At 40.5% G+C, this 23260-nt stretch overlaps 1 protein-coding gene across 3 annotated transcripts in view; it reads left to right on the top strand.

Moving 5' to 3' along the window:
- The window catches only part of Kdm3a (lysine demethylase 3A), a 42661-nt gene that overhangs the window by 13064 nt on the left and 6337 nt on the right, over positions 1-23260 (top strand). For 2 of the 3 annotated variants that reach the window (XM_041639943.1, XM_041639939.1), the window contains exons 6-19: positions 336-460; positions 685-757; positions 850-938; positions 6660-6823; positions 7852-8363; positions 10792-10996; positions 14761-14975; positions 17011-17163; positions 17294-17389; positions 17733-17860; positions 19245-19440; positions 21122-21294; positions 21603-21839; positions 22777-22948. In XM_041639943.1, the coding sequence (XP_041495877.1) occupies positions 336-460; positions 685-757; positions 850-938; positions 6660-6823; positions 7852-8363; positions 10792-10996; positions 14761-14975; positions 17011-17163; positions 17294-17389; positions 17733-17860; positions 19245-19440; positions 21122-21294; positions 21603-21839; positions 22777-22948 (2538 nt within the window). The remainder of the gene's footprint in view (positions 1-335; positions 461-684; positions 758-849; positions 939-6659; positions 6824-7851; positions 8364-10791; positions 10997-14760; positions 14976-17010; positions 17164-17293; positions 17390-17732; positions 17861-19244; positions 19441-21121; positions 21295-21602; positions 21840-22776; positions 22949-23260) is intronic. The other variant, XM_041639947.1, reaches the window with a different exon arrangement.

Here is a 23260-nt window from a genome sequence, read left to right as displayed (position 1 = left end):
TATGCCAAATAAATTTTGAGAGGTGACACTTACAAAACCAGCTATATTTTGACATAGATTTGCTGTTTTTGGAATTTTTGTTATATGAAGTTGATAAGATATTATTTGATAATCTTCACCTTTCTGTTTACTGTTGTGGTTTCTCAGTCAGCTTCATAGCCATAAGATTTTGCGTTAGTTTTGTTTGTTTGTTTTTTGAGCCTTAACAGTTACAGGGAACAGCTCACTTGTGGTGACTAGTTTGGTACTTCTTCAGTCTCATAGAGTACGACAGTATAAATATATTGATATTCTTAAGAGAGAGAATGCAATTGTTTTTCTTTTTTCTTTTTAAGGTGATAAGAACCTTGTTGGTTCAGAAGTAAAAATTTATAGCTTGGATCCATCTACTCAGTGGTTTTCAGCAACTGTTGTAAATGGAAACCCAACATCAAAAACCCTTCAAGTCAACTGTGAGGAGGTAAAAGCAGTGATAATTGATGTCATCCTCTAGGGCAGGATACAGTACAGAGCAACTGTCATTCTAAACCCCCTTCTTCAATCAAATGTTAAAGTTAGAAATGAAAAGCATTGCAGTCATTGTGAAAAGAAGTTGTTTGTATGGTGTCCCTATTAGTTGCATTCATTTCCAAGTATTATTCTCAACGTTTTAAAAATTTCCAGTGTATTTGTTTTATTTTTAAGATTCCAGCACTGAAAATTGTCGACCCTGCACTGATTCATGTTGAAGTTGTGCATGATAACTTTGTGACATGTGGTAAGACACATTGATTAAAACTGTTCTTCCTCCTTTCTTTATCCTCACAGTAAGAGAACGGAGCCCTGCTTACCCACTGTTCTGTGTTGTAGGTAATTCTTCAAGAGTTGGGGCTGTAAAGCGCAAGTCTTCTGAGAAGAATGGAAGTTTGGTTTCTAAACAAGCAAAATCTTGCTCCGAGGTAACTGATTTCTTTTTGTCATTGTGAAACTGTTTAACTCTGACATTGCATGGCTAGTCTTTAATAGTGATGCAGCAGTTTGTTCTGCTCTTCTGTTCTGTCTTGTCTGCTGCTGCTTTAAGTTCCAGATCTTGGCCATAATTTCTGTACTCAAGCAGATGGAGATAATATAAATATCTGGTTCACTATTTTTGGGGGCCAAAAGTTTTATTTTTTTTTAATAGTTATTTGATGAACACTCGTGTGACAGTTTATCATTAGAGATGTTTCTGAAGGTAATTGAGTTGGATGGTTAAGTTGGAAGGAAACACGCCTGGCATGAGAGAAAGGGAAGAACCTTGGTATTATCAGAAGCTTGTCTGTTGAAATAGGACCCTCAGCTTCATGATAATGATACCTCACATTGATCATTTGTGATTAAGTATATAGATATGTTACCTTTTTAGAATAAATAGTTGATTAATCTTGGCTCAGAAAAACAGGATTTTATGGATGCCATGTGAGTTTAGTTGCTTTATTTAATTCTCTTCTGAAATACCGTTTAGGGCTATTTGTCCTTTTGTCTTTAGGACCTGTTACAGGACTAATAAATTTTACCATTTAGGGATCCGAATGAACATGTTAATAATTTCCCACATTATGATTCTCCAGGTTCAAGTTTAGAGTTCTAAAATTGACTAGAATGATACTGAGCTTACAGCATTAAGAGGGGCACTTGAATATTAAGGGAATAAGGCAAAGGAAAACAGACTGGATCGTGAGTCAGTGAACGAATCTAGCTAGGGTTCTGGATCAAGTGCAGGAGGGATAGATAATAGGATTATGTAGAACCAAAGCAAGCACTGTGTGACAGAAACCCAGATTAGTTTGGGGTCTAAGAGCCTTGCCTGCACCTTTGTCTGTATTAAGACAATAAGAGCTTTGGTACTTTGCCCAAGGATTCCTGAATCAAGGTGATAAAAGCTTTTTGTCTTCCTTGCAAATGTCTAGTCTTGAACATTTTTGGCATAGGCTCACATCGTTCAGGAAAGAATAAAGAGGTCATTGTAGAAATTAGTATTATTTCTTTTCATTTAATTTCAAATATACTAATCCAGGAGAGTAAAAAGATGGTGTGTTTACTATGTGCTAGATGTCTAGTCTTGGAGACTAAATGTATTTGGACTTCCCTTCTCGAAGAGCCAGCTCTTTAGAGAAAAAGAGAGACTCTCGGAGGTGCTTCCAAACTCGAAGGGCTTGTCCTGAGCAAGAGTTGTTCAGGCACCTCACAAGCAGCTCTCAGAGAAAGAACTTGTCATGTTTGCTTAAGGGGAAGTATTTCATTATGGTTGGAGGACAAGAGGCAGGAGAAGAGAAAAAGAAGCACCTTTAGAGGCGAAAGGGATGCCTCAGTTTGGTCTTGAATGTATGTTGTGATTTGGGAGGAAGTGACAGTGGAAACATGGGCACTGGTAAATGTTAGTAGCTACTGTAAGTGCGCGTCAAATGAGGCGGTAACCTAAGAGAATAACGTTAATTTGACTTGGTGGAAGACTAGGTGTTAGGGCTGAGGATGTAGGGGAATACCTGGTACAATGTAATGAACAAACAAGTTGAAAACTCAAGTGATGTGGTCAGCTGATCACATATAGTACTGTGTAGTTTCTTAATATAGGAAGGGTCTGCACTGGTTAGAGATCCTTACTCTAGAAGGAAGTGGGTAGTAAGGGTGTTAGGAAAAAGTGTTAAAGGACTATAAAGAGAAAATGGTTGCAGTGCATCTTAGGGTGTGAAGCTCAGAGAGGATCTTTCCAAGTCAGGGTTGTGAGAAGCTAAGTAAGAGTGGGAACAATTCTAACCTGCCAGCTTTTGGCTTGGGAGCATTGTTAACCATCTATGATGAAGTGAGGGAAGGCCAGTTGGCTGTTACCTGTCATGGAGAGTGTAAGAGTGTGAGTGGCGTGTGGGGAAGGGTAAAGGAATGAGGCTGGTGTACCTTGTTTGGATATTGGAAAATCGTCCTGAGATGCTGACAGAATTAGGGTCTGTAGAAACTTCTTGGGGTGTGTCAGTTCCTCTGAGTGTGGGAAGGGCAGTGAAGTCAGGTCAACTTTTGTTTAAGGAGGTGCTTGTAACATGCTTATACATAGTGATCCTCTCTCTGCCTGCCTTCCACTGGGAGGGAAGGAAGACTTCATTTAACTTGGAGCATGTCTGTACTATCTCTTCATGCTTGGTAAGTTTGTATGCTCTTGAACTGATTGTTAGAGACTATTTAAAAATTAAGTCTGAACTTTGGCCTGGAGATAGTTCATTAACCTACACACAGGAAATGTAAAACCGTATTCTGTATTTTAAAGACGTCACTTTTTATCAGACACAGTGGTGTAGTTTTGCTGTCCCAGTTATTAGAGATCTGAAGCAGGAGGACCACTTAAGTCTGGGTTATGATGGGATATGCTCATTGGGTCTCCACCTTAAGTTTTTCATCATTATGGGTGACTTCTGGGAGCAGAAGATGAATGAAAAGACTTCAACTTGAATTCTATGCTATTCTAAAGGAATTTGTAAGTAGTAGGTTTTTATTGGAGGCTTGTGGAATCCGGCGCTATTACTTCAAAATTTGTGGTTAGTCTAGAAAAGTACAACAAAGCAAAGAAATGGTAGCTTTTCCTCTGGTCTCCTTCCTCTTGCCCTTCTTTTTATGTATCACAGAGGCCCGGTGTTAATGTCTCTTTTGAAACTAAAAGATTGCTCTCTTGTATCCTCCTTGATTCCTTGTGAATATTTTCCCAAATCAGTGTTCTTTAATATTCTGAGTGATTTTATAATTAAAAGTTTGGAAACACTGGCCTGACCTAGCTTTCATGAGAATTGGAAAGGTAAAGAAAGAGGAAGTAGGCAGTTACTGTAAATATAAGTGGCAGGTGAGTACAGCCATACACTTGGCTTCATTTCCCAAATACACTGCACTGGCACAAGTTTACTTTTAGGGTGGCCTTTGGAAGACAGGAGTTTGGGATTAGGTAGGTGAGACATTTGGCTGTGGTGTGGTAAAGATAAACATGTTTGCCAGTGACATCTGGCTCCTTGAAGGTCTTCTCTGCCTAGCAGACTATATTCCTCAGAGTTATGATGCTGTTTGGTTAATTGGGAGAGTCTGCTGAGGAGTGCGAGCCAGCAGTGACCTTTTTAGAATACTGTCGTACACTCAATTATATTATCTCCGTCTGCTGGCAGGGAGGAACTATTGCCATGACTGGTATAGAAGACCTTCAGGGAAAACTCTTCAGGTAAGAAGAAACTTTGACCTTTGTCAAGTCAGAGGCTAGTGCAGAAGTGTGTGCGTGAAGATGGGTTTGGGGATCAGGAATCCTGTCCCTGTTGAGTCTTAGACAGGGTGTGGACAGGTGTTCTTCAGATTCTTAAAATGCAGTCTCAGTTAATGCTGATTCTGTCACACAGTGACATAATCAAGAACATTTGGACAAGATTTTCTTGCTTTACGAGCTTATCTCTAAAACTGCTTTTCCTGTGTGTTAAGCACTATAGTAAATGGGAACAGTGGATAAGAAGTGTCAGAAACTTTGAAAATTTCAAATTTCAAACCAAGGTCTGACACCAGAATCCAGTGCTTTTACCCACTGTGCTACTGTTGTTACTTCTCCCCAATGCCTTTCCTTCGTTTGGGGAATCACCATTGTAAAAACAGCAGACTGTATCTCCCCTTCCAGTGAATATTTACTGAGTACTCTGTGGGAGATAGCTGTGGTGAGCACTACTACTGCCTATCTTTTCAGGTAACTTCTACCACTTACCTCCAGCTACTTAAGAGTATGAAGTGCTGCTGTGTTTGTCATCCATCTCTTCATGCACATATCATCCCACCAGTGTTACTGGCCATCTGCCTAATGTCTGGCTTGATGAGTTCAGACAGGATAAAGGAGTGGGCCTATTCTCCTAAGTGTACATTGTGCAACAACTAAGGAAAAGATACTTCCTAGTGTAACAGGTGCTTTGGAAAAGGAAATGGGGCTGTGATAAAGCTAAGGAGTGGCTGCTAGAACACTCTTGGCAGTGAGTGACCTGAGACTCTGAGGAGTAGCACTTTAACTAAGGTTAAGAAGATAGAAGCAGCCAGCCACTGAAAACTAGGCAGCAGGAATAGCAAGTACAAAGTCCAGACTAGAAGGGGCTTAGGATGAATGATGGAAGAAAAGCCAGTTTAGTTAGTAATGCGGACAACTGATAGTTCAGTGAGAGGGAGTGATGGTTGGCAGCAGGCTGAACTATATGGAATTCTTGTAGGTAGTGGGTGATAGTCATACTTGATGAATGTTTTATAAACGTTAGTCTACAATGAGATAGATCTGGGTAGAAGAAACATGAGGATTAGGATTAGCAAAAATGGAGGGAAGTCAAGACTAGTCTGGGAGAAACAGTAGTGGTGTCATAAAAATGGAAAGATTGAGTAGATACTTTGAAAATGGAGACATGATTTATTGATTGGTTGTGGGAAGTGGGGAAGATGGAAAGTTTCTTGACTTAAACAGATTGATGGATATTGTACAGAGTAAAACTATGTCCTACAGTTTACAATCTAAGTTCTTAAGTATGTTGTTTTTGGAGTGTAATTTAAGGAGAAGTATTTGCATCACCTCTAGATGTATCCAAAGAAAGGGAAGTGGCAGATGGAAGAGATGCTTGGTAAAAGTGAACCTTGAATAAGCACTTATAATAATGTGGTGATTTGGCTTTTGGAGACAATGATTTCATAAGTGGTTATCAAAACAATTCCAGCACATTGATGACTTTTCTTATTTCTTTTTTTTTTTTATAAAATTCTGTATTAGTCTTTTCAAGGCTGCCAGAGTAAATGAGGAAATGATTCATGAGTAGATAGCGTTTAACATATTGGCAGTTGTTAGGTTTTAAGAATTTGAGGAAATTCGTGTGTCGTAGTTTAGAGGTTATTGGATGTAGAACTGAAGACTTTAAGTTTGGATTTGGTAAATACAGATCATGGTATATGACATACTGAGAAGGGCCTGATGGACAGATGGAGTCCAGTAAAAACTGGTAGACTGACTGTACACTCTACCATACAGAAGTTGTCTAGAGTTTATATGTTGTTTTTTTCTCATGGTAGGAAATTCTATTTCTGTAGCTAATATAAATAGCAGATATGAATATTTAATATTTTTATTCTTACAAAGGTAAAATTACATGGAAAGGGAAGGGGGAAAGATATCCAAGCTTTTTCCCATAGGCCAGTCATGACTTAATATTTTTTACAGCTTGGGGTGACCTTTGTGACTTGATGAGCCACATAAGAACAAGAATCGTGTCCTCAAATCTTTATTGCATTGCCAAGGCTTATCGTGGTACCCAGTAGGTTCCATTGCCTACAAGAGTCCTATGTGGTCTGGTCTCCTGCCAATCTACGCAGTAAGTGCGTGGTGGGCACTCAAGTCATGTCCAGATGATTGCATGTGAAGCAGCTACCGTTGAAGCTGTCACTTGAAAGTCCACCTCTATGCACTGCCACATTTCCTTATAGTGGCAGAGATCAGATAAGCATTCTTGGTGTTTGATTTATCACTTATTTGTTATGCTGGTCTTTATTTGGCAATGATTTTGTGCTTGCTTAGTATTAAACAAAGGAAACTATCTTTAATTTCATTAACATTATTTTCCACTAGGGATTTTGTATTTAATGTCTGTTGGTTTGGTATCTTTTAGGCCTCTCCCAGTGTGTGCCCTGTAGAGTCTGTTCCCACAATAGTTTTTAAGGAGATCCTGCTTGGCTGTACTGCAGCAACTCCTTCTAGCAAGGACCCAAGACAGCAAAATACTCCCCAGGCAGCCAACTCTCCACCTAACATTGGAGCGAAACTTCCTCAAGGGTGAGTGAATAATGCTTTAAGGGTTTTTGGAAGAGCAGTGAAGTTTTTCTTGCAGAAGACCTGGGGTTTATTCCCAGCACTATGTTCAGAGCCATCCATTACCCCAGTTCCAGTGGATCCAGTGCCCTCTTTCTGGCTTCCAGAGGTACCAGGCAGGTACACAGGTGGTACACACATTCATACAAAACATACGTAAAATGAATAAATCTAATAAAGATAATACATTGTATAAATGTATGGAAATGTCAAAGAATAAATAAAAATATTTTTTAAAAAAGAAGTAGAAGAAATAGTGAATAAATTTTATGTACAAGCAAGTAATCAGCTTGTTCTGCTGCTTTGGGTTCTGACCACTCATGGTGGCTTGCTATTCATAGCGGGACAAGAGTTTCATCCTGCTGGTGCTATGTAGTGTTAGATTTGTATTTTGTATAGGAAGGGATTTCTGATATTTCTAATATATATAACATACTTCAAAGCTTTTATCTTGATACATCTGTAAGCCGTGAGATTGAGTTTTCAAGTTTTGGTATGCAAGAATACTAGTTTTCTCATTTAAATTTAAATTTTTTTTATTATATAAGAGACATCAGCACAAGTTTTTCTGAAACAGAAAAAGAAGAGATTTGGTAATTGGCCTTGTGTAGACCTTTAAATTTGACACATTAAAAACTACTGGGTTTCTTAACTACTGTATGTGTTTTCTGATTACATGTGACAGTGTTTGTTTTGAGGGAAAGCTAAGATTCATCATGCTCTAAGAAGCAGAAGTGACTGGAGCAGTTACAGAGTTAGAGAGCATGCATGGAGCATTTAGGTTTACATTTTTCTGAGTGTGTAAGATACTTTTCCAGAGCCATGGATGGATTGTTCTCCACTCTATCTCACAGAAACATAGCCAACATTTTCTACCATAACAGTTTTCTTTTTTCTTTCTTGCTGGTTGTCATAGCAAACTGAATTATTTTAGAATGATAAGAGATAAGAAAGACCAGGATGCTACTACTTTCCCCTATTATGTTTTTCAGATGTCATAAGCAGAGTTTACCAGAAGAACTTTCTTCTTGTCTAAACACAAAACCTGAAGTACTGAGAACAAAACCAGATGTCTGCAAAGCGGGATTGCTTTCTTCAAAATCTTCTCAGGTTGGGGCTGGAGACTTGAGAATTCTGAGTGAGCCCAAAGGTAGCTGTATCCAGCCTAAAACAAGCACTGATGAGGAGAGCAGACTGGAGTCTGCCCCACAGCCAGTTACTGGCCTTCCAGAGGAGTGCTTTCCTGCAAAGATTTCTTCTAAGGCAGAACTGGACGTTGTCACTACTCCTGAACTGCAGAAGCACCTAGAACATGCAACTTCTACATCCGATGGTCTTTCAGATAAGCCTGAAGTGAAAGCAGGTGTCGGTAGCCTTAATAGTTGTGCAGAAAAGAAGGTTGAACATTCAGATTTAGGGTGCCAATCTCAAAATTTAAAGGAAACGTCAGTAAAAGTAGATAATGAAAGCTGTTGTACAAGAAGCAGTAATAAAACCCAGACTTGTAAGTGTTTTGAAATCTTTATTGGTGAATGATATGTTTCTTCCCTTGTGATTAAAAAAAAAGAGAATGACTGTAGGAACAAGTTCAGATAAGCCATGTTATAGAAACGAGTTTATTTTACCCTGTGGATTAGTTTCTATTAACATTTAATGCTGCAAGCACTCTATTACAGCATTTACCCTATGACCTAAAATGGGTCAGATGATTCCTAATTTTTGATGGTAAGAAAAATCCTATTTGAAGCAAAATCTAGAGTGATCTGGTGATTACTTTGTCTTTAGACTATTGCTGTTTTTGTAGCATCCATCTGGGGTTGGAGAAGTGGGGCTTTGTGCTCATACAGGTAGTTCATATGTATGTGTGTGCTTTCTCCCTCTTCCCTCTCCCTCATCTCAGGCATGGGTGGAAACACCAAGCATGGTTGTTAAGGATAGGTCTTAGCATACTCAGTTTTCAGACAGTAGTGCAGTATGGTTCATACTTACAAGTTGCACATTCCTAAGCCAGTTCATAAATGTTTTAGAATTAGAAACTGTTTGAGTATTAGCAAGACACCACAAGTGGAAAATTCCATTCTTGACCTCATGTGATGGAATTGTAGTTACAGTATGGGCACACATAAATGAATTGTATATGCAATAGTCCTTATGTAAATTGACCTTAAGGCCTTAAGTGTTTTGGGTAAGCATTCCTCAACTTGTGCGCCAGTCCATTCTAATGAGGACAGTAATCAGAAGTGCTGTTACAGTGATTAGACAATTGGAAGGACCTCAGTGTGTCAAGGTTCAAAGCTATTACAAGAAGGTAACCTGAATTAACAGTATATGAAAAATGAGTGTGGGTTTTATAAAGTTATTGAAAACCCTAGTATAAAAACCCTGGTCAGAAAAAAACAAAACCATAGTGTCAGTGGGATGGTAAAGATGTCTACTGCCAAGCCTGGTGTCCTGAGTTTAGAAGCCAACATGGTGGAAGGAGAGAGTAATTCCCTCAGGTTGTCCCATGAACTCTGTGTATACAGTGTGTTCTGAGTTCACAGACAGCCAGACCCACACTAGTTTGATAGCTGGCCTCTGACAGCAGAAGACAGGGTAGTTAGCTTGACTTGTGTTCTTTATCGTATAGCTCTGGAAAAATAGAAAAATAAAGGGCTAGGAATTCTCTCAACCCAGCTTTGTCATTCTTGAGGCTCAAGTTGATAAAGTAGTTTGCCTAAAATTGCATAAATATCATACTGTTTTCGGCATTATGTAACCCCCAGGAGAAAGTGAATATTCATAACCGTGTATCTGTTCTATTTATTCTTTTGAGTCATCAGCCCTCACAGCTAGTTGGTGAAGCAAGTCATTTTAGTTTCTGTGAAGAGGGAGTGAAAATCCTAGTTGAGTAAACACGTGGCAGGTACCCGAGTGAGCTCTGGAGTCCAGCTTTATCTCACTGTGCAGTGCCTGTGTCCCATGCTGCTGTCGGGTGTGGGCCAGCAGCCCATCAGTCTCTGGGTTGTGCCCACTTCAGTTGCTTGAGGATATAGATGGACTCTGAAGAAGGATTCTGCTTCCTTGCTCCATATAGGAGCTACAGAGCAAAAAACACCTGGAATCAAGTAGCTGATTTTCTGTTCAGTTTGGTTCCTCAGAAGTGGGCTTTGGCACTTTTGCCTCTGGCCTGAGAGATTCCATTTTAAGCCACATTGAGACAGTTTAATTTACTAATCTGTAGGTACTTCTTTCAAGCCAGATTAAAAAAAACAAAGTTTGGACTGTACCTACTTATCATATGTGGAAGCCTGGAGCAGCTCTCAAAGGGTGGTGCCTTTCACTATCTGAGCAACTAAAATCACTGTGCTGTTATGTTTAAAACCCTCCTTACTTTACTTACCCATGGAAGACATTTAGAAAATAGCTCTAATTTTGTAGAACAATGTGAGAATGATTTTGTTTTTATTTAGAATAGTTTTTTGTTTAGAGTACTTCAAGAAAATGCCTTAACCTAGTTTCTTTTGAGCATGAAAATCAAGGTACTATCTGCAGAGGCAGGCCTGGGTAGGTTTCCCCCACTCTGCGATGACTGCACTGAGCGTGATTAGAGGAGGTCTTCCTAGCGGGTTGCTCTCATCTAACATTGGGAAGACATAGATGACTGACTTTCATTTGTGAGTCTGGCTCTTGAATTTGGTGGTTTAGGTTGCCAAATGGGGATTTTTTAATTATTATTACTATTTTTTTAAAAAAATTTTATTATTTTTTAAACAAAACTTTGCTAGTTGTTGTTTTGTCTTCTTTTGAGCTATTTTGTAGAAATTTTAGCTGAACCAAAAGTAGAGAATGCCCTTTCTTTAGGAATGTTGACTTTTTAATTAGAATTCAGTCAAATGTTGACATTCTATTCAGAAACTCGAGGTTTCATTTTCTTTCTCTTATGTTCCTAGCCCCAGCCCGGAAATCAGTTTTGACAGACCCAGATAAACTCAAAAAGTTGCAGCAGAGCGGAGAGGCCTTTGTTCAGGATGACTCCTGTGTTAACATCGTGGCCCAGCTGCCCAAGTGTCGGGAGTGTCGCTTAGACAGCCTGCGCAAGGATAAGGACCAGCAGAAGGACTCGCCTGTGTTCTGTCGTTTTTTTCACTTCCGGAGGTGAGGTATTTGAGGAAAGATGTGGGCTCTGTTTACATACTTTTTCTTCTGTGCAGGAACCCTGGAATGTAAGAATTGTATTTTTACTATGTGTTTGGCAGTCTAGAGCTTAACTGTATATTATTCTTTTACAACCTTTTCTCATACATAGATTCGAGGCTGGCCTCAAATTCCCTGTATAGCCAAGGAGGACCTTGAACTCTCTTAATTCTTCTCCCTCCATTTCCAGAGTGCTGGGATTTATAGGCATGCAGAAACTGTGCTTGGTTTATGTGGTGCTGGGGATGGAACCCAGAGCATGCTAAACACTTTACCAATTAAGCTAAATCCCCAACCCTCAATTTTTATATATATATATATATATCTCAAAAACAAAACAACAACAACAAAAAACCCACATTAAAAGTACTTTTCAGATAATTGTCATAGAAGAATGCTGACGTTTCTGGAGATCACTGCAGCTAACTTTTCCTTACAGTGCATTTCTAGTGTGTGCTCAGAAAGTTTGTTTGGCACACCTAACCTAGTGTATTATATAAACTGTTTTGAATCTTCACCAAACATAAGAAGGAATATTTTGATCATATTTATCGTTGTCTGCAAATACTTGGAGATTCTGTGTTGTATGCATTAGAACTTATAGCTGTTTGGTCTCAAGTGATCATCCCCTTGCCCACATCTCTCTTTACTTTGAAGGCATGTCTAGCAGTAGCATTGCTGGGTTAGCTGAGTTTTAAGGCTGTTCTGCCAGACTCCTCTCCTCTGTAGGAAGGGCACATCAGTGTCCAGGCACATTAGCAGATCAAGCACGTCTGTCTGTACTCCTTTTCCAGCATGGAGAGCATGTGAATAATTTCTTATTTCATTTTTTTCTTTCATTTAAATTTTTGCACATTATGTAGTTTGTTGACTTTTCTCTTTGGGTGCTTCCTCCCTTCTATTCCACCCCTTTTTACTTTGTTTGTTTATGTTTTGGTTTTTCGAGACATTGTTTTCTGGAGCTTTGGAGTCTCTGCTCTGGAACTTGCTCTTGTAGACCAGGCTGGCCTCAAACTCACAGAGATCTGCCTGCCTTTGCCTCCTGAGTGCTGGGATTAAAGGCCTGGCTTCTACTATTTAAATCAGATTAACAATTATTAATCATTTGCAGGTAGTACTTTAGTAAAAATAGAATAAACCCTTAAGTGACCAGAAGAAATTAGTCATTAATAAGCTAATGTTTTAAAGGTAGACAAAAGAAATAAAATTGCTGTTTCTTTTCCTAAGCCAGTATGTTAATGATGCTCCCCTCCTCTCGATTGTTCACAATTAAAAAGTAGAGTTTACAGAATTTTACTAGAATGACATAGACAACATCAGTGTTTAACTGCTTGGCAGCTATTTATAACTTATTATTAAAGACCTCTTAGACTTTAAAAATTCTTAGTCCTCACTTCTGATTGATGTCTCTTACTTGACTGGTGCTATTAGCTTACTTTTCCCATTAGCATATAGTCACTGTAGAAGACCATGAGGTGAGTTTATGGTAACCTTTTCATGTGTAATATACTCTGTGTCTCTCCAGATTACTCCCTCACATCCTCTTTGATCCCTCCAATGTCACAAGTAAATCCCCCTTCTTCTGCTTTGGGGCCCCTTTTTTTTTTCTGCATATAAGAGAAAAACGTGTATGTGTGTGTGTTTTTTATATTCATTTTATTCAGGTCCCTTTGCCCAGAGTGAAACAACTTTGTTTTCTGTTTTGCTGAGACATGAATGAATGATGTTCTGGATATAAATAAAGGTTAGATAGTTCAGTTTCTCAGTTGTGATATTTTCATGTTCAGCTAGTTTTAAACAAGTGGTGCTTTTGTCTCTTCCTGTTGTCTTCGTCTTTTCATCTAATTTAAAATATAATTTTAAATGTAAGTTGAAAAATGATTGCTGAGCTGGGTTAAATACACAGATGATTTAAACCACTTTAGAGGTCTTACTATGGTCTGAAAATGATAGTCGAGTATCATTGCACATAGTTTATTAGTAAAGTGGGAGCATTGTAGACAACACCTTACCACCATTTGCTCCTGAGTAGTTGCACAAATGTGGTAATGTATAGCATTTAGAGCTGCTGTCATGCACATGATGCATTTCTGAGTGACACCTGACCTGGAGTAGCTTCTTAATAAAGTTGGTTATAGTCTACTTCCTCTCAGGAAAATTGTTGGTTATGCAAATAAATGTGTTAAGATAGGCACACATTTGTACTTGGACGTATTGTGGAGAAACTAGAGAAAGTTTTGTTCATTTGTTCTCCTTCTGTTTTTTAGTACTTGTGATTGAAGTACCCAACCAGTGAGCTACATTCCTAACGTACTCTTTATCTTTACTCCTTCATAAAAAATTTCAAGCTGTGCTCACTAAGTTGTGCAGACTGGCATTGTACTCTGCTCTAGCTAGGTCAGGCCCTGAGCTTGTGATTTTCCTGCCTCGGCTTAAATGCTGGTGTTAAGAGGTGTACACTCATATCCAGTGTGATACTCAACCTTCTGTGTTATGGCTATTTCCAGTTTGGACTCTGGAAATTCACATCTCCTTTGGATAAATGAAGTCATTTTGAATTTGCTATACAGCTTGTAGGGACTTGTCTTATTTGCTCTGTACTCTTGAAGAGGTTTGTGTATGTGTAAAAATAATGGCTTCATTATGGTATTTTCATACACCGCCATTGGTGTTCCTTGACCAGTGGTTCTGAAAGTTGTGTATCTCATAGACTTAGAGAATTCGGATAGTCAGTGCCCAGCAAAGATACTGGAGTCCTCCAGCAAAATGTTGAAGGCAGTCAATATTTGGCCCTTCAAGCTCTTGATTTTTATATACACAAATGAAACCTTAGTTAATTCCTTGTTAGCATTCTCATGATGTACCTGTCTTTTTCTTGTTTCTGTAGGAGTTTTACTGAACTTAGCTTCTTTCCTAATGTCTCCTTTTCTTACAAGACAAACTTAGTTACCGTCTTACCATCTCTTCCCGAAGGAAGGTAGCTGTTTGTGTTAGCCCTACCAAACTCAGATTGGCACTTTGTCCTCTGACCGTTCTTGATGTTTATCATATTCTACTTTACCAAATGGCTTATGTCAACTTCTTATGATTCTGACTGCAAGTAAAATGTTAAGTTTTAAAAATATTCAGAGCTAATCCACAGCTTCTCAGACATCCAGATATTAAAGTATTAAAAGTACATTCTGAGAATGTTCTGCCTGCCAGTGTACTCCTTAGGTTCTGCGTTCTGTCTTCAGGTTTCCTCTGAAAGGTTTCAGGAGTTCACATTGTAATGCACCTCTTGGGTGCACGTGGACCAAAGTACCGCTCAAGTCCATATGGCCATAGCTTCCGTGACTGCACAGCCCCTCCCCTTGCTGAGCATTATTCCTGAAGCAGTGCTTCTGCTCTTACGTTGTGTTGGTTGTTGGTCCCTTCTTTGATTTGTTACTGTCTTTACTGTTAAATCCAAGTCTAGTAGGTAGAGAGTGTCTTTGAGGGTTCTCTGATAATTTGGCTTGAGTTCAAAATAGACTCCTCTCACATGTCGTATCTAGCTTCTCTTTTAGGAGAAAAACAGTAATATTTTTTAAAAAAATCTTAAGTCAATAAGATTTAAAACCAATAAATTGGCTGCCATTAGCCAAGGAGAGTACAGAAAACCAAAAGAGGCTGTGTTGGTTGAAATAGTATTTATGTAGTAAGTACTAGTAGCAAATCAATCTTGTGTGTTTTCCTACTTCCAGGTTACAGTTCAACAAACATGGTGTGTTGCGGGTAGAAGGCTTCTTAACACCAAACAAGTACGACAGTGAAGCCATTGGATTGTGGCTGCCTTTGACCAAGAATGTTGTGGGGACTGATTTGGACACAGCAAAGTACATCCTGGCCAATATTGGAGACCACTTCTGTCAGATGGTCATTTCTGAGAAGGAAGCTATGTCAACTATTGAGCCACACAGTAAGAGCATCTCCTAGGGGATAGGATGTTTGACTCCAGCTTCATATTTGTTTCTTCGTGACACCTAAGTTCCAGTTGCTCTGATCTCATTTCCACCAGCAGTGTAGGTGAATGGTATTGTGAGTTTAGTTGCAGTTTTCCTTTTGCAACAGGTTTCTTCTGAGCTGTTCAGTCTCTGGATTTGTTGTGCAACAATTGTCAAAGGAAGAATATTCCTTTTTTTGTTGTTTTGAAAGGTCAGTGTGAGGTATTAAAATGGCATTTGCATAGCCACACCAGATGTGTAAACTCACCGCAAGGGAATGAGCCTTCAGATTGGTTACAGACAAAAGATTCTTAATCTATAGTACATTTTAAAAACAGTAAGAGTGGATAGGCATTTCCTTAGCCTCCTGAGTTCCGCTGTGCAGGGCTAGGTCTCATGGATACCTAGGTGTGAGAGTGGAGCCAGGTCAGATGGAGACAGTTCTTCCCATATCAAGTTCTGAGGGGACAGCAGCAGCTGCTAGCTCCCCTGTGACTGTGCTCTCTATTCTTCAAGAGCACTCCTTTACTAGTGTTCAGTCTAGTGTGCTGCAGGGGTCAGTGCTGGCATCATATATATACCCTCAAGGTAGGGTGCCTGGAAGAATAACACTTTTCTTCCTCTCTGCATGGTCTGGGGAAATGACATATCAACACAAAAGCACCATGGGACTCATGGCTTACAAGTCTCATAATTTTAATACATACATAAATTTGATAGACACAGTAGTGTCTATCATTTTGGATTTTGAATAAGCATGTTTGAATGACAGTGTCTATCCATTCAGAATTTTGTTTATACTTGCCATAAACAAACTGAAGCACGAAATACTGTTGATACATGTGGGTCCTCTTATCTCTTTTTTAGGGCTTTAAAAAAGATTATAGATTTTTATTTTATGTGGATGAATGGTTTTGCTTCCACATATGTGAATGAACTGCATCTATTTCAGCTCATGGGGGTTGAAAGAGTGTACCTGATCCGCTGAACTGTAGTTAGAGATGGTTGTAAGCCACCATGTAGGTGCTGGGAACTGAACTAAGGTCCCTCTACAAGAGCAGAAAGTGCTCTTAACTGATGAGCCATCTCTCCAGACCTGTCTATTTCTTAGATTTAAGCAATAGAACCCAGAAGTGTGCCTGGGGATCAAGAGCTCCTGGGGCTGCTGGAGTTATTCCGAGGGGAGGGTCAGCTGTAGAATTACTCTTCTGTCTGCATGTTCACAAGTCAGAGGCCTTATTAAACTCTCTTCTCTGTGCTCTGGATAGGATAAGTTTCTCATGTGCACAGTGGGCTCTTTATACAGGTGCAGGTAAAAGTACTGCAAGTACAGAACCTTCTTGCATGTTCTTGTGACAGCCTGCATCTGATTGCAGTTCATAGACACATGAGTGAAACAGAAATGCTGCTTCCCTCCTGATTCTTCAGACCCCATTGGGTTTTTGTTTATGTATATTTTTTATTTGTATATATTATTTATCTGTATTTTATGTACATTGGTATTTTGTCTGCACACATGTCTGTGTGAGGGTGTCAGATCTTGGAGTTATAGACAGTTGTGAGCTGCCACTTGAGGTTTTAAGTAAGTAATGATTTTTTTTTCTGCCCATATTGATAAAAAGCACAGGGAATTGTCTTTTAAGAGTATAATTAAAGAATTTTCTTTTTGAATCTCTTTCTTTCTTGCTTTCGTGATCATTCTGTTCCTCTTTCTTATGTAACAAGCTGGTTGCATTAGAGAAGGAAATGAAATACCATGAATGATATGTATGGAAAGATAGCATCCTACCAAGAAGGCTTCCCCTCAAGCCTGATAGTAAGAGCAAGTGTCCACCATTAGACTGAACAGGCATGCTGGGGGATTCAGGAGAGCTTTATGGGCTGTAGCGTCTGTGATGAAGTTAACAGTTCAGATGGGAACTCTGGGCACAGAGTGGACTTATACCCCCACCTGTTTAATTTCAGAGGCCTTCTTACCTCAAGACTCAACGACTTAATTGATTTTTGCAGGACAGGTTGCTTGGAAGCGAGCTGTCAAAGGTGTTAGAGAAATGTGTGATGTGTGTGACACAACTATTTTCAACCTGCACTGGGTGTGCCCTCGGTGTGGGTTTGGAGTGTGCGTGGATTGCTACCGGATGAAGAGGATGAATTGCCAACAGGGTGAGTGACAGACTTGAGTCTCCTCTAGCCCCTGATACACTGGACTTAAGTCCTTTGTTGGTTTGTGGTTGATGGTTTTCTGAAGCACCGGGGCTGTGGTTTATGGTAAACAGCACAAGTCTGTTTGCAGGTGCTGCTTACAAGACTTTCTCCTGGATAAGGTGTGTGAAGAGCCAGATACATGAGCCTGAAAACCTGATGCCCACACAGATCATCCCTGGCAAAGGTATTTCCTGTGAGGCAGGGTTACCCCCGCACACATACACACACATCTTGGGTATCTTATAAGGGCTTTAGTTTGGTTTTACTAGGTGTAGTATGATTGCCTGCTAACTTTTAGTATTGTCCTGAAAATTCTCAGGAAACATGTTAAATAATGTCCCTGTACTTTTTAAGGTCTCTGGGACAGCTTTGTAGAAGGAAACAAAGTGTGCATTTGAGAAAGGCAGGATGGATGGACCTTCATGCTGCTGAGAAAAGCATTCTTATGGGACGTTATTTTCTACTCTGTTGAGGGTGAACGTGCACAGTGCCCGTTTTAAGCTACTCACCTTTGTCCTCTGTTTTAGCTCTCTACGATGTTGGAGACATTGTGCATTCTATTAGAGCAAAATGGGGTATAAAGGCCAATTGTCCCTGCTCCAACAGGCAGTTCAAGCTCTTCTCAAAGCCAGCCTTGAAGGAAGACCTGAAACAGGTATTGCTGCTAATGCTTAGTGCACTGTCCTTGTGGTTTTGTCTGTTTCTCAGTTAACTTAAGGACCACAAAGACAGCGGTCAGTTTGGAGTGAGGTTTCATTCCTCCCTGTGACAGTTCAGCATCCTGCCTGTGTACTTTATCGGTGACTTCTTAGTCTGTTTTACATTTTTGTTCCTTGAAAAGCAAAAATATAAGATTTAACTTTTTAATTTCTGTATTTTACCTATATAGTATTAGAAGAGTTAAAGGAATTCTTGAAAATGAGCCCTGCTATGCCCAGTCCTTGATCTCACACGCCTCTTCCTGGTGGTGTTACCATCACACCTATTCCCGAGCTGCTTTCCAGCCCTCACCCAGTAGCTGCCACTGCACCCTGTGCTCAGGAATCACCATACTGCCTTCAATAAACAGTTTTACAGAATGCTTAGAAATGGCTGAGAAAGCTGTGGTGCTTGGTGACAGAACTGAACTTGCGTTCTTTTTGTTTTAAGACAAGTTCTCTCTAGTCCTGTCTGGCCTAGAAATGGGTTTATAGACTGGGCTGGCCACCAACTGACAGAGATCATCTGCTCCTGCCTCCCTAGTGCTGAATTTAAAGACTTGTTGAACTGGAATTCTTTACTGCCATTTGTCACTTTGGCGTGTGCTTCAGCTTGCTTACTAGGTCTTAGCAGTAAGAACACAGTGGTAGAAAGCCCTGGGGACCAGATAGCACTGAAGCACATAACAGAGAGGAAGGGCCAAGACCACCACAGGAATTGGAGTAGTCCCCGTTTTCCTTTCTGATTATTTGTGTAAACTCACTGCACCCAAGTAACAGAGTGAGTGTGCATTCTTCCTAGTTGTTGGTGTTGTGGTTTTCTGAAGAGCAGTTCTTCACATTTAAAGTTTGCGTCAACAGAGAATCCCCTCTCTGTGCAGACTTCTGAGCCCCCTGCTTTCACCACCCACCTCATTTGTTGACTGTAGGTGTTTTCAGTGCCTGCTCTGGGCTCTTGCCGAGTTCCCCGGAGGAACAGGTACAGATCAGTCATTGTAAAGCCACTTGGTATATGGGGCCGTGGGAATATGTGCAAGACTTCTGGTGAGTGAGTGAGTGAGTGAGTGAGTGAGTGAGGGAGGGAGGCAATACCATAGCACGCTTGTTACCATAGCTTGTGTTTTCATTAGTAATACTTAAAAGCTAAAAATGAAAATCTCTGTCTTATCCTTACTGTTCTGTGTTATTACCAGAAGCTTGCTACAGTCATGATAGCTGGGGCTATTAGGTGACTTTGTGTTAGCTGTGTGTCTCTTACTGGCAGGCTGCTAGGGACAAAGGTGTAAGAAAAAGAAGATGTCAATCTTTATTTTACACCTAATTCTCCTTTTACACTTTCAGACACCCTTACCTGGAGAAAAACCATCTCCTGGAGCCATGCTCCAGCAAAGTTCCCCTGTGTTGGAGCCAACGACTGCGGGTGGGGAAGCAGCCTCCAGGACAGCCAGCAGTGTGAAGCCTGCCTGCTCCACAAATACATCGCCTTTAAACTGGCTGGCTGACCTTACCAGTGGGAACGTCAACAAGGAGAATAAGGGTGAGCATTCCCTACCTTTTGGAGTACTTGAGTACCTTCAGAGAGACTGAGCAGCTAAAATTGCTGTGAGAGCCGGACTAGGAGTGTTGCAGCATGGAAAGTGTTCCCTGCTGTTGTCCAGGTACATGGCATCATCCCGGGAAGGGAGCTTTCTTTACTCAGGGAACTTAAGTTGAAATCATTTTGGCAAGAGTGGAGTGGTGCTGAGACTTCGTCATTACTACTGACAAAGCTCTCACTTGTACAGTGCATTCTGGTTAGTTTCCCCTTTTCTTGTATCTCCCCCTACCCAACAGTCCTGCCTCTTTCCTACAAATTTCTTTCAATGACTTTTTGTTTTGCATCTGTTTACAGAGTTTAACTAGAGCTATTTTTCTAAATCATGGGCTTGAACCTGGCCAGCTCTCTGGTGTGTGCTCAGCTGGGCACCGTGTCTCCCTCTATACTAAAATCTTTTAGTCCGCAGCGAGTGGCAGGGTCCTATTCCCCGCCCCGTCTCAGCCATAGCTAATTGTTGGGTGGGCTGATCTGTGTGGCCAGTGCCAGTAGTAGATGTAGCCTGTGGTTCACGGTCGTGGCTGCGTGTTTGTAGATGGCATTTCCCAGGCATTCTCCCTGTGTTCTGGTTCTTATGTTCTTTATGCTTTTTATTCCTTCTGTATTTCCCGAGCCTTGAGTGACTGACTGTTCACTTGTGTCTGTCTTGTCTTAGTCTCAGTGTGCTGTCTCAGAATGGCTTGACATAAATACAAAGACGTGGACTTTGGAATCAGATAAAATTAGACAAGAATTTACATAATTTTGCTTTCTGGTGAGGGAAAAATTGCAAGTGAGTTCTTTCATGCAGACATATTAAAATTTTTCTGAATCAGATTTGATACCATAAACAAAGGATTTGTATGAATGACCGTACTCAGATATGTACCGATAATTGAATATCTAAAAGTAGATAGTCGTGTGATGAGATGTAAAAAAAAAACAAGTTTAACACCTGTAATTTTTATGAAACTGAAATTAAGACTAGAAGAGACCATCATTAAGGGTTTCCCCAGCAAAAATGCTCACACCAAGTGTTATAAATGATTTTGGGGGGTGGGGTGGGGAAATGTCTCACTATGTTATCCAGTTTGGTCTTCCATTCCTGAGCTTAGTTGATCCTTCTGCATCAGCCTCCTCAGTAGGTAGGACACTACAACTGTCTTGACTTATTTTGAAGTTGTTTTAAGAGATTCTTTGTACTTGGGAATAAGATGAAGGTTCTTACTGTTTTAAGCACTGTATTAGGAGTCCTGACCAGTGTGATAACACCATACACAATAATATTTTTAAAATACCATTTGTGATATTGGAGAGATGGCTTGGGAGTTCAGAGTGCTTGCTGCTCTTCCCGATAACCTGGGTTCGATTCCTAGCATCCACGTATACTCAAAACTGTGTAATTTCCGTTCCAACATAGCAGCACCCTTTTCTAGCCTTCACGGGGATCAGAGCAGTCAAAAGACCCACCTCCATAAAATAACAGTTAAAACACATACAATTTTCTGGTTTCCCCTGGGTTTTTGATACTGATTTTTTTGGTTTTAGGAGTAGGAAGTTATATCCTGAAGTTATTCTGCTGATATTAGAGACTAACAGGGAGTTTGCCTTGAATGCACACCTGAATGTTTTGTTTTTATTTTAGAAAAACAGCCAACTATGCCAATTTTAAAGAATGAAATCAAATGCCTTCCACCCTTGCCCCCTCTGAACAAGTCCAGCACTGTCCTCCACACTTTTAACAGCACAATTTTGACACCAGTGAGCAACAATAATTCTGGTTTCCTTCGAAATCTCTTGAATTCCTCCACAGGAAAGGTATGTGCTTGTTTTATTGTTTGTACTGGTATGAAGTTGAGTAGAAGAGATGGAGAGGCATTTGTCACTGCTGGGCTTCACAACTCCAGGGGTGGGTGGGCGCTTGACTCCAGCTACTCTTTTTTGTTTGTTTGTTTTCATTTTCTTAAACCCAGTTGTGTGAGTTGAGGGCTTGCCTCTTTGTTCTGATTTGGTTCTGATTTGGTCTCTCGTGGATATGTGATATGTGCTCATTGTACCATTATTGAGATGGGTTTTCAACAGTAGAGGATGGCATATTTAAGATTTGTGCTCTATATCAAATTCAGACAGAAAATGGACTAAAAAACACACCCAAAATCCTTGATGACATCTTTGCCTCTTTGGTGCAAAACAAGACTTCTTCTGACTTATCCAAGAGGCCTCAAGGACTGACGATCAAGCCCAGCATTCTTGGCTTTGACACTCCTCACTACTGGCTCTGTGATAACCGCCTACTGTGCTTGCAAGATCCCAACAATAAGAGCAATTGGAATGTGTTTAGGGAGTGCTGGAAACAAGGGCAGGTAATACTGGCCCTCTCCCTCTCCTGTTCTTTAGCAGAGTTCTGCTAATCCCATCCCTATCCTCACTTCCCTCCTGGGTGGTTTTTATTTTCTCTCCTGTCCTTGTATTTATTTGGGGTGGATATAATTAGGGCTGGGTGTGGCTGTTTCTTACTTGGTATAAATTGACTCGACTGCACTCTACCCACTCAGAATATGGTTGCTTTCAGCCAGCCATTTCTTGGGTTTGATGAGAGAGACAGGCCTGAGTGATCGTATGTTGTCAACCTCAGCAGTGCACTTGGAAGTGACTAAGATGCTGTTGGGACTGGAGGGATTTGACAAATGCAGTTTGAAAAAAAAATCCCTTCCTGCTTTCATGGACTAAAACAGTGCTGGAGCTGGGAGATGTCAGTGGTTAAGAGCTGCTGGGCTTGCAGAGGTCCCGAGTTGCTTCCCAGAACCCATGTTTTACTTGCAATTGCCTGTGTCATCATCTTCTAGCCTCCAAGTGCACCTAAACACAGATGGCAAGATATACACAGAGGCACACAGGTATCCATATAAATAAAAAGGCAGTTCTGTGTGGACCACAGCCATGTAATGTTATCTTGGAATTGGTGTGTCCTTTTCTGATGGGGCCTGCTGTCAAGGACAGCACTGTTGGCTGATCCAGTTACTATGATCCAACACTGCCTCACTGTCTGAGGGTAACACTTTTTGGCCTAAATATCATATTCATACACACCCAACCTGGTTGTGCCTCGGAGGTCATCAAAAAAGTGATCCTTTCCCCTAACAGCAAAATAGTCCAGGATTATTACACACCCTGAGAGCAAAGCAGGAGGAAGTGAGGCTCCAGCCACTGTGGAAGCTAGAGAACTCAGCTGTCATTGCAGCAGCTGAGAGTGAGGACGAGCTGCTCAAAGGGCAGACTGACATCTTCTCTTTCCTTTAGCCAGTGATGGTGTCAGGAGTGCACCATAAATTAAACACTGAACTCTGGAAACCTGAGTCCTTCAGGAAAGAGTTTGGTGAGCAAGAAGTGGACCTAGTCAATTGTAGGACCAATGAAATCATCACGGGAGCCACAGTAGGAGACTTCTGGGATGGATTTGAAGATGTTCCAAGTATGTATTAAAGGTCTTTGAAGGAGGTTGAGGATGTGTAAAGAGGGGATGCAGGATAGCAAGAGCGAAGGATTCAGGACTTCACAATTAGCTGTATCTCTGTTCTCTTTGTTTTTACAAAGTTTGCATTTGAACTGGCGTGTTGGCCTGACACTGGTGGTGCCACTATAGAGTAAGAGCAGTTCTGACTGCACCTGCTCTGTATAGTCCAGAAGATGGGGCAGAGAGGACACTAATGGCCTTCTTGTCCCTGGACCAAAAGGAGGTGGTTGTTTCTGAGTAAAACAAGCTGTTTCTGTTTCATGCTGACTT

The sequence above is a fragment of the Microtus oregoni genome, unplaced genomic scaffold (genome assembly GCF_018167655.1).
Source record: "Microtus oregoni isolate MIOR12 unplaced genomic scaffold, Mior012 000002F_ref0000024, whole genome shotgun sequence".
In the NCBI taxonomy this organism is placed as follows: domain Eukaryota; kingdom Metazoa; phylum Chordata; class Mammalia; order Rodentia; family Cricetidae; genus Microtus; species Microtus oregoni.
This window is presented reverse-complemented; position numbering and strand designations above follow the sequence as displayed.